The sequence below is a fragment of the Microplitis mediator genome, chromosome 8, assembly GCF_029852145.1.
Source record: "Microplitis mediator isolate UGA2020A chromosome 8, iyMicMedi2.1, whole genome shotgun sequence".
NCBI lineage: Eukaryota > Metazoa > Arthropoda > Insecta > Hymenoptera > Braconidae > Microplitis > Microplitis mediator.
Genome location: NC_079976.1, coordinates 20,598,902 through 20,619,984, shown reverse-complemented (window position 1 = coordinate 20,619,984; position 21,083 = coordinate 20,598,902). Strand labels below are relative to the sequence as shown.

The window sequence follows — 21,083 nt, the reverse complement described above, 5'->3', positions numbered from 1 at the left end:
TAAATTACGATAAAATTATAAATACTCTCAAAATTCTGGGTAAAAATGTATGACATCACCCAAAATAAATTTCAAAAATGAGACGCTTTTAAAAAAAAAAAAAATAGTTCTTGGAACTCTTGGCGTCGCATTCCAATATCTCACGTGATCCGACTCGCGGCATCACGCGCGAAATATTATTTTCAAAACCTGGAAAAACTCAATACTCAATAACTACCAGATTGTACCACCTTGGTGATAATCGTATTTTATAATAGTTATTTAATTTTATAAACAACTTTGAGTATCAGCAAAATATTATTTAATTAAATGGTTTTGACCTAGTTTGATTACGGCTTCACCGCTTCAGACTATAATCCTGAAAATTACTACGTCGTTCAAACATTGTATAAATAAAAATTATTTATGTAGCTGCGCTATAAAACTTCTTCAAAGTGTTTAATAAAAAGTTATTGTTAACCTTGTGGCCTCACCACATAAATAAAATACTATCAAATTAATTAACATTTATTTAAATAAATAACAGAGTATTAAAACCGATTCGTCGGAAAAATACCAAAAATACCTGTGCACGTGATTGTCTCATGCGCACAGTTACCAGGAACCTGATAACGTAAGCCCTTCTGGCATCCGATATAAAATAATATTAATTTAAAATTTGTTTAAATAATCGTATAAGCCCTTCTGGCTATCAGACCTGGAAAATGGAGCTCTAGTTCCAATACAGTCATTAAAACTGTACAGATCATTAAATGATCTATAAATTGTAAATCATCTTTGATTATTTAAAATCAAATCATAAGTTATCATGCTACAGAGACTAGATAACTAATTATTGGATCATGCTATCAGCATGAAAGTAAAATCTCTGAAAAACCACGAATTTACGTACGTTACATGACACTCACTAAAGTTCATAACAAATAAAGATAAATAAATGTTAAAGCATAAAATTATAATTTTTAAATATAAAATTCTGCGAATTACGAAAAAAAAAAGAGTTGAGACCCGCTTAATATAATTTAGTATATTAAGTCATTAGAGAAATTATAATTGACAGACTATACGCTGACCCCCCGCTTTCTACCTGACGTGACGTCACTAGCACAGATCAAGCGCATCGCTGCTACCACCGCATAATCTGACCTGACGCCATACAGTACATATCGTACTTAAAAGCACCTGTCCATCATAATTTTACTCATTCTCTATCGCAACAAACTCCACATAATATTAACATATCAACAAAAACACAACGCTTATAAACTTTGTGACCTGGTTTTTACTGTTATAACCGTAAGTACGAATAAAATATATATTTGAATTCGTGAACTGGGATAACTCTCAGGAACACCTGTATCGATCCATGGTGTATAATTTTGTATTCCTTCGTATATTTATTCAACTAACCGCTCAGTGGCTATTTGAACAAATATACTAATAACCGACTAAAAATAACCCCTTTGAAAAAAGGGAGAGTCGAGAAATGAAACTGGAGCAATATTTAATTACTCCAGGAAAATATTAAACTCATATTTATGACTTTAAAAATACAAGCGATAAATAAAATCTGATATTACCTGTAAAATCTTTGAAAGATAATAACCGGAGATAACGTAAAATATACATCATAAAATATTTTACTACTCAGTAGAAAAAAAAAAAAAAAAAAAAAAAAAAAAAAAAAAAAACTGAGCAGCAAATAATAAAGTAAAAATATAAAAATATCAGATCCAAAAAAGAAAAAAAAAAAAAAAAAAATATATATATACATTTGTAATTAAAATTACAAATTTAAAATAAAACCTGAAAAAAAATCGTGAACATATTAAGTGCTGTTTTTCGATATCTTACAGATAACCAGAAAAACTGCAACCGATTAAAAGAAAACGCTGTACCGGAAACGGAAGTCAATGACCGGAGCAACTCTGTAACGGAGATCCTTTCTGCGGCCCTGCTCAGCGTACGTGAATATTTTCCGGACACACACATCGAAGCAACAGCAGTGTAGCTGCTTCAAAATATAGCTACTTCAGCGAAAGCGAAAGTAACGTATAATTGTGAGCGCGCATGCTCCACAGTCAGCGCGCCAATCACAGACTCCCTCTTCCCCTGTGTCCACTCATACTCAACGAAAGTAAAAGTATTCACCCAATCCTTTGTCATCCCAACTCGAACTACGACTAATCGATACTATAGCTATATAGACTACTTTATACGCTATAGCACATACAACGTATTTACCGGCATACAACCGCAGCATAAATTGCGTCTCATTCGTTTAAACGAATAATTATAAATTAAAAGAAAACTTTTACGTTAAATAGTATCATTTAAATATAATTAATTATCATATAAAATAATTAAACATTATAATCCTTCTGATTATAATTTATTACTAACAGGTAACAATTATTTTACTCACCACGTGGATTTAAACTATTATTTCATTCATTTACTGAGACAATGTGAATTGTCTTAGTCGCCTTCAGCCTTGCGGTTCCCGCTTTTTTTCCGTCTCGTTGCCGTCTAATGTCACATGTCATAGTGCCGTGGTCACATGACAACCCCTTACGTTGACGCATGCCGTTAGGAAGAAGTGGGGACAGTCAGGAGGCGAGCCCGATGCCCAAAAATTATCCGTCACCACTTCGATCCTGGATCCGTTAACGTTCATACGTTATTAACTATTATACTTGCAATATTTTATATTCTGTAAACTGCATAATTTTCCGGGCAATTAACTTGCAACCTAGTATTCTTTCTTTGTACTGTTTATTAGTAATTAATTATAATTAAACTTAAGCATATTTAAAATATTATACGTTACCGGCGATATATTCGCGGTAATAATATTATAAATTAAATAATAAAATCAGTGTATTAATTGGCGTGCTTCCACGTGGCCACTGATTGGCACCCGGCATTCCAACCAGGACCAATATTGTACTTTGAAGGAATTTAATTGTAAGTAGTTGAATTTGTTACGATTGGCAATAAAATTGCATATTATCCTGATAAATTCCCTATATTATTCACCACCTTATTCTATCCCTATCCTATATTACTGGTAAGAGTGCCTAAAAGTTTGATTTAACTATTCTAAATTGAGTTACAAGTAGTAATTTGATTATTAATAAAATACTCTAGAATAAAAATACCATCTATAATAATATAATAAGCCGTGAGGTAAGTTGATGAACTTTTGATACGTTGCCGGTCTTGAATAAGTGCGGGTCTTTTGCTTTGCAAGAACCCCAGCCCACTGCTCTGTCCAGCATAAATAAAAATTTGTTAGAGGCCAGCCTAAGCCAGGGTTCAACCCGCGAATTCTGGTAGCTGCTGGTAAAAGTCGCGAAGATAATAGGCGATTTGTCTCAACTGGCGCTCGAACAGGGACTTTGCAGTAGTTCAAACCAGCAACGAAAAATTTTATCAATTTTTCTCACGGCTTTTCTTAAAATTTTTACCAAAATTTCTAGTCATTAACTAAATTTCTTACCAGTATTAAAAATTTTATTTCCCTACATTCATCTCTTCATTATTTTTCATCGTTCATTATTCATCTAATTTCATAAAATATTTAATTACTTCCCCTATTTATTTATTTATTAATCCTATTTATTTATTTATTATAAATTATTTACTTATTTATTATAAATTATTTAGAAATTGTCATTGTAATATTGTGTGCCGGTTTGGTTCCATAAGATTTTTGTGCGTTGTAACCTTGAGCATATACTAGCTATACGCGTCGTGACACGAGACAGTAGTATTTATTTGCTTTACAGCTTACAGTCTCTACTCAAGTATAAAGACAGCCTAAAGTAAATATTAAAATAAATACTTAAAATTTTAAAATAAAATTTTGTCCGTAGTAAATAACTTTTTTTTGTGATACAAAAGAGTACAAACGTTTCCGGTTTAAAATAAAATATCTTTTGCTCGACAAAATAAAATAAATAATTAAACAAACTTCAAATAAGATCTTTGCAGTAATAAATAATAATTTATTAGTCATCAAGTATTGTAATAGTCAAAATAAATTACTAATTGTTCTATTCAATAAATTAATCACCTTTACAGCTTTGAATTAAATTCTATTTTGATAACGGTTACTGAAACAGATTTATTTATAATCTGATTAGTCTGGATTAAATAATAATATCAATAATAAAATCTTAATATATTATTTCTGCAAAGAAGTTATTTTCGTTTGATAAAGAAAATTTTTTTTTGTTGAAATACGATGCTACCAAGGACACCGATTCCGCAGTCACTTCCTTCGGTCACCTCCGCTGACAACCCTGTTAATCTTTTACATTTTCCCACTACGTCGGGCGCGGCAATTGCAAGTACGAGTGCAATGGACGATCTCGTCAACCTTATGCCAAACAATGATTTCCACAACAGTACTATATGTACCCAAAGTCACCCTGTAAATCATAATCATAATGTTTCGACTACCAGTGCGACCGGTAACGTTAATGTTAACCCTCACAACGTTAGTGGGGTTGCGCCAATTTCTGAAGCTCAAAATACGACCTCCGTCGCCGTATTACAAAACGTAGTTTCGGGACTACGAACAGAAATTGAAGCCCTGCAAGCCGAACGTCAACATTTGCTTCGGATTTCGAGTACGGTTTTACGACCCCCGGGTGCACATTTACCACCCCCGAATTTTCAGTCGAATGCGTCAAGTATTTTGATGCCGAGAGAATTATTTCCCACTGCCACTGTGACGTCACAAGCAGCAAACCCTCTCCCTACCAGCTACGTCAACTCATACCCACATGCATTCATCCCGGCAACGCAAGCGAGCGGGCAGCAGCCCGTCATGTATAGCTTACCTGCGCGTGAACCGTACGCGCACTCGATGGTCCCACCACCAATTCATACATTACCACCACATATGAATTTGCAGCCTTCACTTCCATGCACATACACACAATCACACAATGGTAATAACATACCAGCATACGCGCCCATGTACTCACGACCCTCATATCCACCAGCACAGCAGTCAGCATGGTGTAATACATACACAGTTCCAGCGGGAAATTCAAACACGAGTGGTTCTAATTCTATGCGGTTATATGATCTTAGTCGCCTCGTAAAATCTTGGAACATTTCGTTTCCTTCTCGTGATCGAACTTCTCCAATTGACGCAAAGAAATATTTAAAAATAATCGAGCAGCGGATGGTCAGCAACGACATTTCCTTCGAAAATTTTCAGGCAGTGGTAACCAACACCCTTAGCGGCGACGTACTAGAGTGGTACCATGAAAATGAAGGTTTATTTCATAGCTGGGCGGCTTTCAAAGAGTTTTTTAAGATTTGGCAGGTTCAGCAAACAGATGAGGCAGTGTTGCAGGGGATTTACTCGGCTAAACAAAGCAACGACGAGACAGGAGTTGCATTTATTAATCGCATGCAAAGTGCTTTTGCAAAGCTCGAAGATCCGTTACCGCAGGCTAAACAAATTCGAATCATAGTTTCGCGATTCAACCCTCACTTTTTACAAAAATTCTCGGATACGACAATAATGACGTACGCAGAATTGTATACACGGGTTAGTGCTTGGCAGCCAACAGCTGATGCGTTGAACCCTTATTTCAAAACTTCTAAAGAAAATAACAGTAGAATTAAAACGCGTATACAATTAAATTCCATCAAAGACTCAGAATCCGATCAACTAAACAGTATCGAGACTTTACAGCCGTCCACTTCACCCGGTAATAATAATTTTGCAACCAACAATTCTAACCGTAATAATTTTAATAGAAACAACAATTTTAATAGAAATAATAATTTTAACAACAATAAAAATTTTCATAATTCTAAATACCCTCAAAATCCAGCACAGTTAGATTCATCTAATAAAAATTTAAATTCTGAGTCTTCCACCTTATTAAGTAACTTTGAGTCTATGATGAAAACCATCTTAGAAAAGCTAGATCAGGCTACTGTAAATACGTCACCGGGAAAAGTCAGTTCAATCCCAGTATCATCGAATTTTACACCAAAAGCTCCTGTCTGCGGTCGTTGTGGGAGAATTGGTCACGTTGCTGAGGTTTGTTGTGGTCCAGTAACGGATGAATTGCGTATCAAGGCGGGATTGCCCCTTCGTTCTCGTCCCTCATCTCCAAAAAACGAGTAAGTGCCCTGGTAGACACCAATCACGTTACCAGGGCCTCTGTGTCAATTGAAAATTCGGATAAATCGAGTGAAATCGGTAACGTCACACCTGAGTCGTCTAAATTAAATCCTGATGCTCCTGAATTCATGATCAGTAATGGGAAATTCTTTCTAAATTATCCTATTGCTGCAGATGCTCCAAAATCAGTCGGTCACGTTTCGGAAAATCCCAACGTCGATTTAATTGACTTTACAACTCCTCTCGATCAAATTATTGACAAGCTGGCAGATGCAGAGTCCAATTGGGAAACGAGTTCTGAAGCGTCACAGCAAATTTTACATGTCAAAACACCAAAAATCAAGAATTCGATAAAAACGCTGAAATCTAAAATTAAAAAATCCATAAACCCGTCGCGTAATTCTAAAAATAATATTAATAAAGATCGACCAAAAGTTTTAATCGAAAATTCATTAATTGATTTAGACACTGAAAAACGGCAACGGCAAACGGTCTTAAATCTCGAGAATGACTCACATGCAGACGATACCCCTCTCTGTGATCTAAGAGAGGATATTAGTCCTTTATATGACTCAGAGATCGACGAGTATCGCTCTGATTCCAGTGAAGAGATTGCTTATGCCCCAAAATTCTCGATATTACTGAATGCCGACACTAAACAAAGTACATTACTGCCGATCCTCAGTAATGGTAATTATTACAGTCTCATGACGTCTTCAGCGAGTCTTAAAGCACCTTCGACAGTCAGTCGCATGATCGCTAAAATTTCTATCGGTAAATATGAGTTGGAAGCATTACTGGACAGTGGGAGTGAGCGCAGCTATATTTCTGAGATTGCTTATGAACAAATCAAAGAAAATCAGCTGCAAGATCTCACACCTGACCCCACTAGCACTCATGGGGTAACAATGGCTAACTCCAAGTCCACGCAAACACGTGGTGGAGCGCCATTTAAAATAAAACTTGACGGTCACGATATCATTACTTGGTTGAGTGTTTTATCTGAATTATCTACTCCAGTCATCCTTGGTCTTGATTTCTGGCAGCTAGCAGAGATTCAAGTAAATTCCAAGGATAGTACTTGGAAGTTAAATACCAGTAATGTTATCCATTCATTTTTTTTTCGGTCCGGATTCACCAATCTAACGTCATTAAATGCACTTTCTTCAGTTGAACGGGCCGATCTTGAACGATTCTTAGCCCAAGAATTCGAGAAAAATAAACAGGTCAAATTGGGTTTAACACACTTAGTTCAACATCGCATTGAACTAACTGATGACACTCCGGTGCGTACCAAACCCTATCGTAGAAGTCCCCCAGTAATGAAAGCGATGCATGATAGAGTAGATGAATTACTTGCGAAGGGTTATATTCAGCCTTCGAATAGTGCTTGGGCATGTTCGCCGGTAATGGTACCGAAGAAAAATAATACCTGGCGCATGTGCATCGATTACCGGCCATTAAATAAAGTCACGAAAAAATCTGCTTATCCGTTACCGATCATGCATCGTATTTTGTCAAGTCTGCAGGGTGCTAAAGTAATTTCAGTACTTGATGTCAGTGATGCCTTTCATCATGTTTTAGTTGAGCCAAATAGCCGTCAATATACAGCATTTTGCGTAGATGGCCGAGGTTTATTTGAATGGATCCGGATGCCGTTTGGTCTTACAAATGCCCCCAGTACTTATCAAGAAGTCTCGGATACGGTACGACGAGAAATTGTTGATTCATTAAAAACACGATTTTCTCACATCGAAGCTGAAAATAAAATTTTTGCTTATCTCGACGACTGGATAATTATCAGCGATGACTTAAAAGAACACAAAATCCTTCTTCAAGCTGTCTTTGAAAGCTTCCGCAAGGCTGGAATAAAGATGAATGAAGAAAAAAGTCATTTTGGGTGCTCTGAAGTTCATTTCCTGGGCTTTATCATCAATGAAAAGGGCTTGAAACCCGATCCAGCTCGATTAGAACCGATCGCAGATTATAAACGACCCACTAACCGTAAGGAACTGCGAAGATTTAATGGATTAGTTAACTGGTACCATAAACATCTTAAAAATGTCGCACAAGTCCAAGGTCCTTTGAACAAGCTGACCAGTACTCGAGTTCCTTGGGAATGGACAGACGTTGAAGAGAAAGCTTTTGTTGAAACGAAAGAAGCTCTGTTAAAAGCTGCAACATTGTCATTACCTCACCCAGATTTACCATATCGTTTATATACCGATGCTAGCAACACTGGATTAGGTTCGGTTTTAACACAGTATGATCCAGAACTTGATCGAGAAAATTTAATTATCTGTCTGAGTCGACCTTTAAATAAAGCAGAAATGAATTACACGACAACAGAGAAAGAATGTCTTGCTGTCGTGTGGTCCTTACGGAAATTACGCGGTTATATCGAGGGTTTACCAGTCACGGTTTATACCGATCATTCTGCATTAAAATGGCTTCACTCGCTAAAAGATCCTGCAGGTAGATTAGCCAGGTGGGCTATTGACATTTCTGCTTACGATATCGAAGTTGTTCACTATCGGGGTACGCAGAATGAAGCTCCAGACGCGCTTTCACGTCGATATGAAGAACCAGAGACTGCCAATTTACTCGTTTCAGATTCTAATTCTCCATCGCTGTGCGTAATTGCGCAAAATTCCGCTTGGTATGATGAAAAAGTCCGCGTTGTCCAAAAATATCCGGACAATTACCGTGAGTGGAAATATGAGAATGATAAATTGTATTTTTACCGTCCACTAGCTGTCAAGGAAATACTCGGTGAATTAAATCCTTGGAAAATTGTCTTAACTGAGCCAGAAATTCGTCCAGCTATCGAGAAAGCTCACTGCGAAGCCCAATCAGGCCATCTCGGGATCGATAAAACTTACCAACGGATACGGGATAATTTTTACTGGCCAGGAATGTTTAAAGACGTGGCATCTTACGTCTCAGCTTGTGAGACTTGTATAACGACCAAAAGTGATCAGACAAAACCGCAAGGATATATCGGCACGAGACCACCAACCCAACCTTGGTCCATTATCTCGATTGACACCATCGGCCCATATACTCGTTCAACTATGGGGAACCAATATGCTCTCGTTATCGAAGATTTGTACACTCGCTATCTCGAAATTTTCCCTTTGAAACAACAATCGGGTAAAATTATAAAACATCACCTAACGGCTGTTTTTAATCATTGGGGCCCTCCTTGTCAAATTATCTCTGATAATGGCAAAGAATTTATAAATAAAGACATAATTAATTTAATTAGTCAATTTAACATAAAATTCACACCAACCCCTATCGGTCACCCCTGTGCAAATCCCGTCGAACGCTGTAATCGCACAATTAAACCTATGATTGTCGCGTTTACAAGTCAAAATCAAAAAGATTGGGATGAACATCTCGATGATTTAAAATTCGCGTACAATACCTCGGTACACACTGCCTTAGGAGTGTCACCATTTTATTTAAATCACGGACGTGACGCACGACTAATTAACGATACCGATCCTCTCGAAAATCTAGACGTATCTGACGTTACCGTTTGGCAAGCCCGAATGGACCGTGCAATCGAATTAAGACATTTTGTTGAGCAAAATATGTTGAAAGCTCGGGAACGTACGCGTAAACAAAATAAACAAAAATTTTCTGATACTCCAATAGATTTAAAAGTCGGTGATGAAGTTTATTATTTAAATAAAAAATTGAGTAAAAAAGTAGATGGTTACAGTGCTAAATTAGCACCAAAATATTCGGGACCCGCCATTGTATCTAAAATTTTAAGTCCTCTAGTAGTTAAATTACAAGATAATGCCGGTAACGATATTGGCACATATTATTACAATGACTTAAAAATTCCTAGACGGTCTCGAAGACGTAACTGATTAGTATCGATATATTTCAGATCATTCATCATGAGAGTAAAATTATTTGGCGACTCAGATACCGAGGCCTCACTCCATGAGTCTGGGGATGAAGTATCTGATGTTGAAACATCATCAACTCATCCAGTTACACCACCATCTGCTTCATTATCACTCTCATTAAATACCACATCAGAGTTGTCGCATATTACTGACACAACACCGTCAATTTCGTCACCGGCTACACCAGTGATAACAACAACCGTTGCATCATCATCAACATGGTCTACTGGGCTAGTATCATCAGCTGAGTCCGGAACTTCTTTGCCACCATGGCAAACAACAACTGGTATCGAGTTTGGTCGGCCCTCATCTGTATTATATGTACCGAGTACTACTACTCCTACGTCAGCAATGATTGAGACACTTACTAAATTCATGAAAGATGAATTTAGTAAATTACATGCTCGTATTGACCGTGCCACCAGTCAACGTCCTACGGTCACGCCAACATCATCTGGGATATCAAGATTCGATACCCAGTGGATGGAGCGTATCGACGAGAGACTCGAAGATCTGCAAATAGTGGTCCAAACTAACACTGAGCAAGTAGCAGAACTCAAAACACAGTTGGAGTCCCTAAAAGTACCTCCAACTGCTCCAGAATTAAATACCACCATGCATCTTACTGCTCAGCTTCAACAGTTATCGGAGCAAGTTCAGAAAAGTCAGCAGATGATCTCTGAAATTAAGCTGCCCAGTCCAGAAGAATTTCTACATAAGTTTCAAGCCGTCACCGCCAAAACACCGTCAATTACTACTGAAATTAGTTGTCAGACGTTACCAACACAGTCTGCCATTCCAGTGGAGTATGATATTGGGATCACTCCAAATAATAAGTCGATGATATCGTTACTGGCTCAACAATCGTCAGCGTGTGGTCCAAATCCTGGACTGAAAATCCGTGAGGGCGCGTATCAACGTCCATCACCAGAAAATGCCAGATTTCCACCATCATCACTGCTTGCCCGGAGAATGGCCCGCCAAGAGTTGACTGAGAAGGAAGTAACGACACTGAGAGCTTCTGGTGCTATCTCCAAGGATATTAAGACCAAGATCCAAATGGTAACGTTCGCCAATTCGTTACCGTACTCGCAGACCACTCCAGCTCCAAGATATGAAGTCTCACTGCCACCGAAAGAGGCATACAAGCAATTCTTGTCTGGCCTCAACTCTACTCTACCATCGAACTCTACAGCAGCTGCTACGGATACATCACAACAGGTTGTAATTCACAACGGTATCCACTTCATGGATTTTGCCACCTTCTGCAAGGCTATTGAGAAGATCTGCGTCACCGTCAAGCCTCGTATATGTCACACAGAACTGAGAGAATCCTGGACACAAACAGTAACGACACAAGCTCAGTCGTTGTACATAACCAATGCGTGTCAAAACTGTCGGCAACGGGATCATAAAATTGCCGAATGTCGGTTACCATGGCGGCCTGACATGTGTCATGTGTGTTATCAGGACCAAGTTACAACGGCAACGTGCTTCCGTCCTCACGATAAACAGTATAAAGACTATCTACGGGGACGTTGTCAAGGCTGTGGTATCCCAGTCCAGCTATTTGACCCTCACTGTAATTCCTGCAACCGAAGATACCCAGGGTACAAGGATTGGATCGCAGCGAAATATAGTCGAGAAGAAATTGAGCAGTTTCATCGAAGTCATCTACGAGCTGTTAAGAAGACCGATTAAAAATATTTTACTCTACTACGTTACCGATTTAGATTGTAAATCTAAATAAAATACATACACTTAATCATATTCATCTCATTGATTCATTTTATTATTGTTGCCAATTGTAATAATTTTCAATTACAGCTCCGAGTCCTGTAGCAGTTGGCAGCAGAAAAATTATTATTCTTTTTTTTTTACAGCCCAAAGGCTGTGGAACATAAAGATTTAAAATTATGTTATCATCTACAATTATTTTAAGCGAAAAAAAAAAAAAAAAAAAATAATAAATATTTTGAATTCTATTTTTTTGGTTAGAAAGATTGCAGATCCAGGTCGAAGTCCCAGGATCGAGGTAGGCGTGAGATTAGGGGGGCTGGGCTGGAAAATTTGGTCATAATACCCCTAACGGCTGCGATCTTTTTTTTTTAATATAAAAATTTCAAACTGGCAATTCACTTGCAATACTGGTGATTGACCAGCAATGTTCTTTTACTTTTAACTGGCAATTTACTTGCAATACTGGTGATTGACCAGCAATAATTCTTTTAATTAATATCTGGCAGTATTCCTGCAATTAAAAATTTTTTGTTTACATACTGGCAAGTAACTTGCAATTTTGGGCGATCGATTCGCACCACTGTAAACAATTTAAAGTAAATAATTTTTTTTATGTATTATTATTGTCGGACAACCTAGACGGAAATCCAAAAGGGTAACCTTGGCTTGGTGGGGGGGATTGAGACAATGTGAATTGTCTTAGTCGCCTTCAGCCTTGCGGTTCCCGCTTTTTTTCCGTCTCGTTGCCGTCTAATGTCACATGTCATAGTGCCGTGGTCACATGACAACCCCTTACGTTGACGCATGCCGTTAGGAAGAAGTGGGGACAGTCAGGAGGCGAGCCCGATGCCCAAAAATTATCCGTCACCACTTCGATCCTGGATCCGTTAACGTTCATACGTTATTAACTATTATACTTGCAATATTTTATATTCTGTAAACTGCATAATTTTCCGGGCAATTAACTTGCAACCTAGTATTCTTTCTTTGTACTGTTTATTAGTAATTAATTATAATTAAACTTAAGCATATTTAAAATATTATACGTTACCGGCGATATATTCGCGGTAATAATATTATAAATTAAATAATAAAATCAGTGTATTAATTGGCGTGCTTCCACGTGGCCACTGATTGGCACCCGGCATTCCAACCAGGACCAATATTGTACTTTGAAGGAATTTAATTGTAAGTAGTTGAATTTGTTACGATTGGCAATAAAATTGCATATTATCCTGATAAATTCCCTATATTATTCACCACCTTATTCTATCCCTATCCTATATTACTGGTAAGAGTGCCTAAAAGTTTGATTTAACTATTCTAAATTGAGTTACAAGTAGTAATTTGATTATTAATAAAATACTCTAGAATAAAAATACCATCTATAATAATATAATAAGCCGTGAGGTAAGTTGATGAACTTTTGATACGTTGCCGGTCTTGAATAAGTGCGGGTCTTTTGCTTTGCAAGAACCCCAGCCCACTGCTCTGTCCAGCATAAATAAAAATTTGTTAGAGGCCAGCCTAAGCCAGGGTTCAACCCGCGAATTCTGGTAGCTGCTGGTAAAAGTCGCGAAGATAATAGGCGATTTGTCTCATTACTTATAATTTATTTATTTAATTTAACAGATCATATAACCTGGATCCTTTATCCAATATCTGAACATTATTTATCTACAAAAAATTTATTATTTGGAAAAATATACATTTGAAAAATATACAACTATAAAATAACCCATCTATAACCTGTAAGTATGCAAATTGTTTATCTGCCAATACATAAATGGTAGCTGAACTTTATACTATTTGATAAAAAGACAATAAAATAAATAATAACTTTTATTCGACCATCACGGAGATAATAATACGCGAAAAAAATTCACATCGTTGAAAAATACACTCGCAACTACAATTGACAATACCACTTAATATTACGTGACTAGAATAATAAACGCAACTGGACAACACATTTGACAGAATTTGCAACAACTAAATAAACTCAACCGGTATATTAATAACAAAAATATTACGTGATAAAACACAAATCGAAAAAGATAATAATAAAAATACCACGCGACCTACTTTCAAATATGGGGCACCGACAAGATAATATTAACGCGATACTTGGAGATCCTAGCGATCTTTATAACACCGAAAGTGAATTCGAAAATCCACAACTTCCTATCGACGCGAATATACAAGTAATCGAAGGTGACCGAGGTCAAATAACACCTAACGGGCGCGATCAGCGAACCCTATCATCATCAATACCCTCACCACTCAATCTAAATAACTTGACGACAATAATTGACAGTCGGTTCTTATCAAATGACGCTATTATACGACAACTGAGCCTGCAAATAGATGAATGCATAAGAGGTCACCATGACTCTCAAAGACAGATACGACATTTACAAAAGAACATGGACGATGTACAACAAAATTTAAATTTGATAAGTAATCACATACGGGAGACTAATCAAACCGTAGGTCTGTACGCTCGTTGTACCACCTATATGTTAAAGAGAGCGCGTACTCGTGGAGACCTGGGACTTGAAGACCTACGACTCCTTGACGAAATACAGTCAGACAAATTCCTGGACACAAATGCTAATCCTGCAGACATCACTGCAGAAATAATCCAAGAGATTGCTGCCGCGCGTAACACTCGACCTACTTCTCATCCATCGGGTCCACCACCACTGACCAATTCCCCTCGCGCTACCGTGCCAAACGCGAATTCTAGTTACAACCAACAACCGCGAAACGAATACCATCATACGACCGGCAATCAATCTGCGCACGGGACTGAATACAACAATCAACGAAACTTCGCTAAAAATGTAGCCGCGGCCGAAGCTACATTAAGACAACGGGGACTGACCTACCCCAGCTCTAACTTAAAGGCTCGAGAATATTTACGAGCTTTAACCGATTTCGGGAAAGAGATGGGACTGTCTGAGGCTGAACACCTCACGCTAGCTAAAACTGCCATGTACCAAGCTGAGGGATACTGGGTGAGGCAATACCAGCACACATGGCATTGCTGGGACGACTTTGCTACATCGTACATCGAATATTTCACACTCGGCAAAACAGACCTAGACATCAACCAAGAAATCATGACCACGTATCAACAGCATCATGAGGACCCGAGAAACTTCATCAAAGAAACCATGATGAAATACCAGGAGATGGCCAAAGCACCGTCAGAAGAAGACCAAGTGCTAGTCATAAGAGCGAGGCTAGCATACGATATACAAGCACAGATTGACTCTCTAGCGCCACACACCAAGACGTACTCGCAATTAAATTCAGCAGTAAGAACCGCATTACAAAGACTCTCTCAGAGAGCCAAGGCAGCAGCTGAATCTAAAAAATTTGCGAAACACACCAGAAGAATACAAGAAGACATATCGTCAGATACTTCGGACTCACAAGATGAGAGTCTTGGTCGACTATCACAATATTATACGCCACCTGAAAAAAACAAGACACCAAAAAGGGTTCAATTCAAAGACCGAATCAACAGCACTCCACGCAGATCTCGATCACCCAAGGGTACCCCTAGAGGAGAAAACACCTCTACTATCTCACCCAACTACACATGCAGAAATTTTGGAGAGAAGGGTACACACATCATACTCGATTGCACCAATCCACGAGTGGATTTATGCGTAAAATGTGGTAAAGTGGGAGTGCTAGTCACTGAGTGCGACTGCAACTCAAAAAACGAGTAAGTGGTATGCTCAATACACTAGAAGGGGCGAACGCATACCCACCACCTTTAACGCCTCTTCAACCAATTACACAAGCTCCTGGGATAACTGATGCGCTGTGCCACAATATCGGTCAACCCTTAACCCAGGATAATAAATTTATATCCGGGGGCATCAGTTCCGATTACTCCTCTGACTTGTGTACATCAGATTATTCAACCGACGACATGGGCTGCAAAATAAGTGCCGAAAAAATCTGCTCACCGGACCGCTGTTTAACTGACGCTAACATAAACAACGACTCAGGCTGCAGCCTAATCTGCGTCAACCTCGCCTCCAAAAAGAAAAGGACAGCAGACAAATCTACCAGCATGTCCGAACTTCACGACTACAATACACCTGTGGAGTTACCACTCGACACTCCACCACCACCCGCAGTAAGTCGATCAATAAACTGCACTCTCACTTTCATCACACGTTCATTCATCGCGATACTTGATACGGGCGCGAATAAAAATTTCATCTCGCGAAAAATCGTCGAATTAATTCCTCATAATATTCTGAAACTCAAGACCGCTAAAAATAATTCTACGTTCATACTCGCGGACAATACGATCGCACGCAGTACTGAGAAAGTTTATCTGAGTTTCATTATCAATAAAATTGACATCGAGGACTGGTTCGAAATTTTTGAAGACATGCCCGACGAGATAATAATCGGATTAAAATTCATGACGCGACACCACATAAAAATTAATACCGTTAACTATACGTGGACATGGAAACATACGGACGACACTTATCACAGTTCCTCTACCAAATTACCGGGATTAATTTATCGTACTATCACCGCGGAACAAGACCGATTAAATAAATTCCTCGATCGCGAATTCGAAAAGATGAAAGATGCAACCCTCGGCACTATCACCGTCGTCGAACATAAAATCGAATTAACCGATTCAAAGCCCATTCGTGTCAAAAATTACCGCAGAACACCGATCGTGAGACAAGCTATGCATATGATTGTCGATAATATGCTAGCAGACGGGGTGATACGACCCAGCACCAGCGAATGGAGCTGTCAACCCGTAATGGTGCGAAAAAAGTCATTACCAGGACTTCCACCTTTTGACGGAAGTAAGCCGGAACATTGGCGCATGTGTATCGATTTTCGCCCGCTAAACGCGGTAACTAAGTTTGTTGCGTATCCCATGGTTCGCATGGATACCGTACTCGAAGTTGTACGCGAGGGAGAATATCGATCGACGATTGACTGTAGTAACGCGTACTACCAAATATTAATACGCGAAGAAGACCGTCATTTAACAGCATTTGCAGTCGAAGGTAAAGGGTTTTACAAATTCGTAAAAATGGCGCAAGGCTTAAAAACTGCCCCCGCGACGTACCAAGCTGCAATGGACGAAGTCAAGAAGGCGTTTCGACGTCTTTTGCAACACAAATCGTTACCGGCCTATTGGGAAAACTTTATTCAATCATATATGGATGATTGGATAATTGCTACGCCCACCTTTGACATACACCTGTTAATACTTGAGCTATTATTTGACACATTTCGACAAATTGGACTAGACATAAAACGAGAAAAATGTAACTTTTGTCAAGAATCAATAAAATTCTTAGGGTTCATTATTTCTCGTGAAGGAGTTTCACCGGACCCAGAGAAAACTGCTGCGATCAGCACATATCCGCCTCCGACAACTCGGAAACAACTACGGAGATTCCTGGGGATGGTAAACTGGTATCGTCGACATCTAAAAGACGTTACTCGGGCACAAAACCCGTTAAACAAATTGACTAGCGACAAAATACCCTGGCAATGGACGGAGACAGAACAAACCGCATTTGAAGAGTTAAAACAAGCTCTTCTCGACGCTCCAACCTTGTCAGTACCCGACTATACATTACCGTTTTTACTTTACACCGACGCAAGCGACTCCGGTATTGCCGCGTTACTAACCCAGCAAGGGGAAGATCGCGAATACGTAATCACCGCAATATCGAGACCGTTAAACAAACATGAATCTAACTACACGACTACTGAACGTGAATGCCTTGCCGTCGTGTGGGCCCTTAAAAAATTAAGGGGATATTTAGAGGGATATCCCGTAACGGTAATAACTGACCACGCCAGTTTAACATGGCTGAAAGACATTAAAAATCCCCGCGGACGACTAGCGCGATGGGCCATGGAACTTTTATGTTTTCCAATCACCATGACTCACCGCAAAGGCACCGAAAACGAAGCCGCGGACGCGTTGTCTCGAGTTTACGATGACGCTGACGTAAAAATCGATAACTGTCAACACCGTACTTTATACCGAGCCATTAGCTATGACTGGTACAACCGGAAAATACAAGACGTAACCGACTTTCCTAATCGATTCCCACAATGGAAAATAATTGACGATAAACTATATTTTTATCGACATCGAACGCCGTTTAATTATTTACAAGAATCACCCGAAAACTGGAAACTTGTTGTACCTGAAGAAAGTCGTGAAGAAATATTAGCACAAGTACATGACACAAATACATCCGGACATTTCGGTATAAACAAAACGTACGAACACCTGACTCTAAAATATTACTGGCCAGGAATGTACAAAGACACACGTGACTTTGTCAACAAATGCAAAACCTGCCTCTTACACAAACCTGATACAAATCCCCCTAATATTCCTGAGGGTCATCGACCTATTACTGAACCTTGGGAATGCGTATCGATCGACACAGTCGGACCACTACCGCGTTCAACTCACGGCAAAACACATTTATTCGTGTTATGTGACGTATATACTCGCTACCTTGAACTAAAAGCAACATCTGAACCGACCGGTAGAAAAGCAGTAGAATTTCTACGCGATGTTTTTAGACGATGGGGACCTGCACGTGTCGTTATCTCTGATAATGGCACCGAATTTACAAACAAAGACGTAACTTCATTTTTAAACTTAACGCAGACTGCCCACGAATTTACTCCACCTTATTCTCCTCAATCTAATCCAATTGAGAGAATAAACCGAAATCTAAAAACCATGATCCGATCTTATCTAACCGACAAACATAATAAATGGGATGAGTGGCTACCTGAGCTAACTTACGCCTATAATACATCCATTCACAGCTCCCTTGCATGCAGTCCTGCCTTCCTCAATTTCGGCAGAGATCCTAGATACCTTGAACTGCACCGCGACGTATCTTTAATACCTGAGGTAAATAAACCTGTGGAGCGTGAGCAACTCATGAATTTATTAGATGAGATTCGACATTTTGTCGAACTAAAAATGCTAAAGGCACAAGACGTGCAAACCGCTGCGCGAAAATCTCCGCGACCTGAAACCAACTTAACAGTTGGTACCGAAGTATATATTAAATCAAAAACTCTGAGTCGAAAAGCAGAAGGGATCGCTGGTAAGCTCGTTCCACCCAGAAAGGGCCCATTTTTCATAAATAAATTCATATCAGCAAGCATGGCTACCATTTGTGATGAGGATAATAAAATTATCGGCACTTATAAATTATCAGATTTAAAAGTGCCTAGAAGGTCTACACGTCACACTTGAGTAATTAATGTACCTTTTTAATTTCACAGAGTCGACCGCCTGAACAACACCAAGGGGCGAGACACTTTACCACCTACGCCATCATCGAACGTGAAACATCACTGTGAGCCAATTAAACCTGAAAAATGACCGAAGAGAGCGCTCGTCGATCCAGCCTACGAAATTATTGGAGTAACCCCGTGTTCAAGGCACCTGCATTTATTGGTCCCAATATACCGACCACTCCAAATTTATTATATCGATTCCATGTGACCAGAGAACACCGACGCACCATCGTGTATGAACAACCTAACAGCAAGTTAGTCGAAATCAGCGACATATCATTTGTCAATCCAGTACCAAAACCAGTAATTGTTACAACGCCACCTGACTTCACGACCGTACCATTTGTCGTGCCATTGACTATCAGAATCGGAAAATCTACGCACGAGAGCCAGTATGACCTGCGTGACACTATATCAGAAGAGACCTGGAGAACTTATTGGCGAACATTGTGCCAAAAAGTCGAAGTATTACCACCAGCTACCAGAACAGTGGGAACCCAGACCGCTGAAACCAGATTATCATCGGTACCCGGGTCAACTGGATGTCTCCGATGTAAAAGGAAGGGACATTCCCACCAAGAGTGCTCCAACGCCAAATTTGGAGACGATTATTGTACAAGCTGTCTACGAGTAGGACATAACAACAACGCCTGTCCGTACCTGTCCTCATCATCCGCTGGTTTCGAGCTGATGAAAGAATTTTGTCTATCATGCAAGACGCAACACCCATACTTTGACCCTAAATGCAGAGCCTGCAGAACTCGGGTGAACCTGAGCAGAGAAGACAGAGGGGCCGTGGACATCCTACCACCATAATCACCATCATCTGCATCAAACCAAGTGTCTCGCACCTGAGGTAACATGTTCAGTGAGTCCATTTATTTATTTTTATGTTTTATTTCTATTTTGATTTTTCTGGGCTTCACCCGAAATTTAAAAAAAAAAAAAAAAGAGAGAAAAAAAAAAATCTTATATTTCATTTAATTACTCAAGTTTTATTTTGTAAAAGATTTGTTTGTACCTCAGAATGCGAAATGACCAGTATCTTATTAATTAACAATTTAAATATTACTCATATCATTAACGATATCACCGAAAAAAAAAAAAAAACAATAATAATATGACTAAATATATCATGCTAAATAAATATATATGTGATGTTACAAATAAATTTAAGACTGTTTAAGAATAACAGTTAAAATAGAATTTATAAATGTTAAGAGGGAAAGAAAAGATATAAATAATATAATATTATATAAGACTATTTATTAAGAAGGTAACATTTAATTTACGAATAACCAAGTATTTTATACCGAGATTACCTGACATCAAGTTAAACATGTGATAATTTATTGTAACTCGTTTATTATTTTGTAATTTACTTTTATTTTATTTAAAAAAAAAAAGGATATTGATGAATCCTAAGGATGTTACCTGATATATAACGTATTAAGTACCGAATATTATTATAATTAATTATTGTTGATTGTCATTAACTATTGATTTGTAATAATTGATTATTTTCTTATTATTATTTTACAGAATAATTGTACGTAATCGCCTATCATCATGGTACTTTTCAACTTGTTTTCGACTGAAAGTCACCGAGTAACTTCCAGTCTGGCCCGGGGGTGTAACGAGGTTTATAAATACCTCCTTATCGTGCCATGATAATAGGCAGTTACCCTGGGTAATTACCATGTGTTACCTGGTTTACCCACTAGATTACACTTAATTATTATTATTATTTAATAATCCCTCTCCACTTGTATTTCAAATGGAAGGGATGCGCATCACGTCGACGCGATAGCATCGACGTGAATCTATAAAAAGGCCTACGCGCCAATAATTATCAGTTTATACTCAGTTTATCTCATTTTCACTTCCGTTATGTCATTATAAATATAGTT

General features: G+C 38.5%; 1 protein-coding gene across 1 annotated transcript; it reads left to right on the top strand.

Moving 5' to 3' along the window:
• Nucleotides 1-2,474: 2,474 nt before the first annotated feature.
• LOC130673007 (uncharacterized) lies at nt 2,475-11,909 on the top strand. The gene is made up of 2 exons (XM_057477852.1): nt 2,475-2,967; nt 10,062-11,909. Exon 2 carries the CDS (start codon nt 10,072-10,074, stop codon nt 11,782-11,784), a length of 1,713 nt encoding a protein of 570 aa, XP_057333835.1. The 5' UTR covers nt 2,475-2,967; nt 10,062-10,071; the 3' UTR covers nt 11,785-11,909.
• The last annotated feature ends 9,174 nt before the right edge of the window (nt 11,910-21,083 follow it).

Excerpts from the sequence above, each read along its gene's own strand:
- LOC130673007 (XM_057477852.1), top strand. The coding sequence starts at position 10,072 with ATGAGAGTAAAATTATTTGGCGACTCAGATACCGAGGCCTCACTCCAT.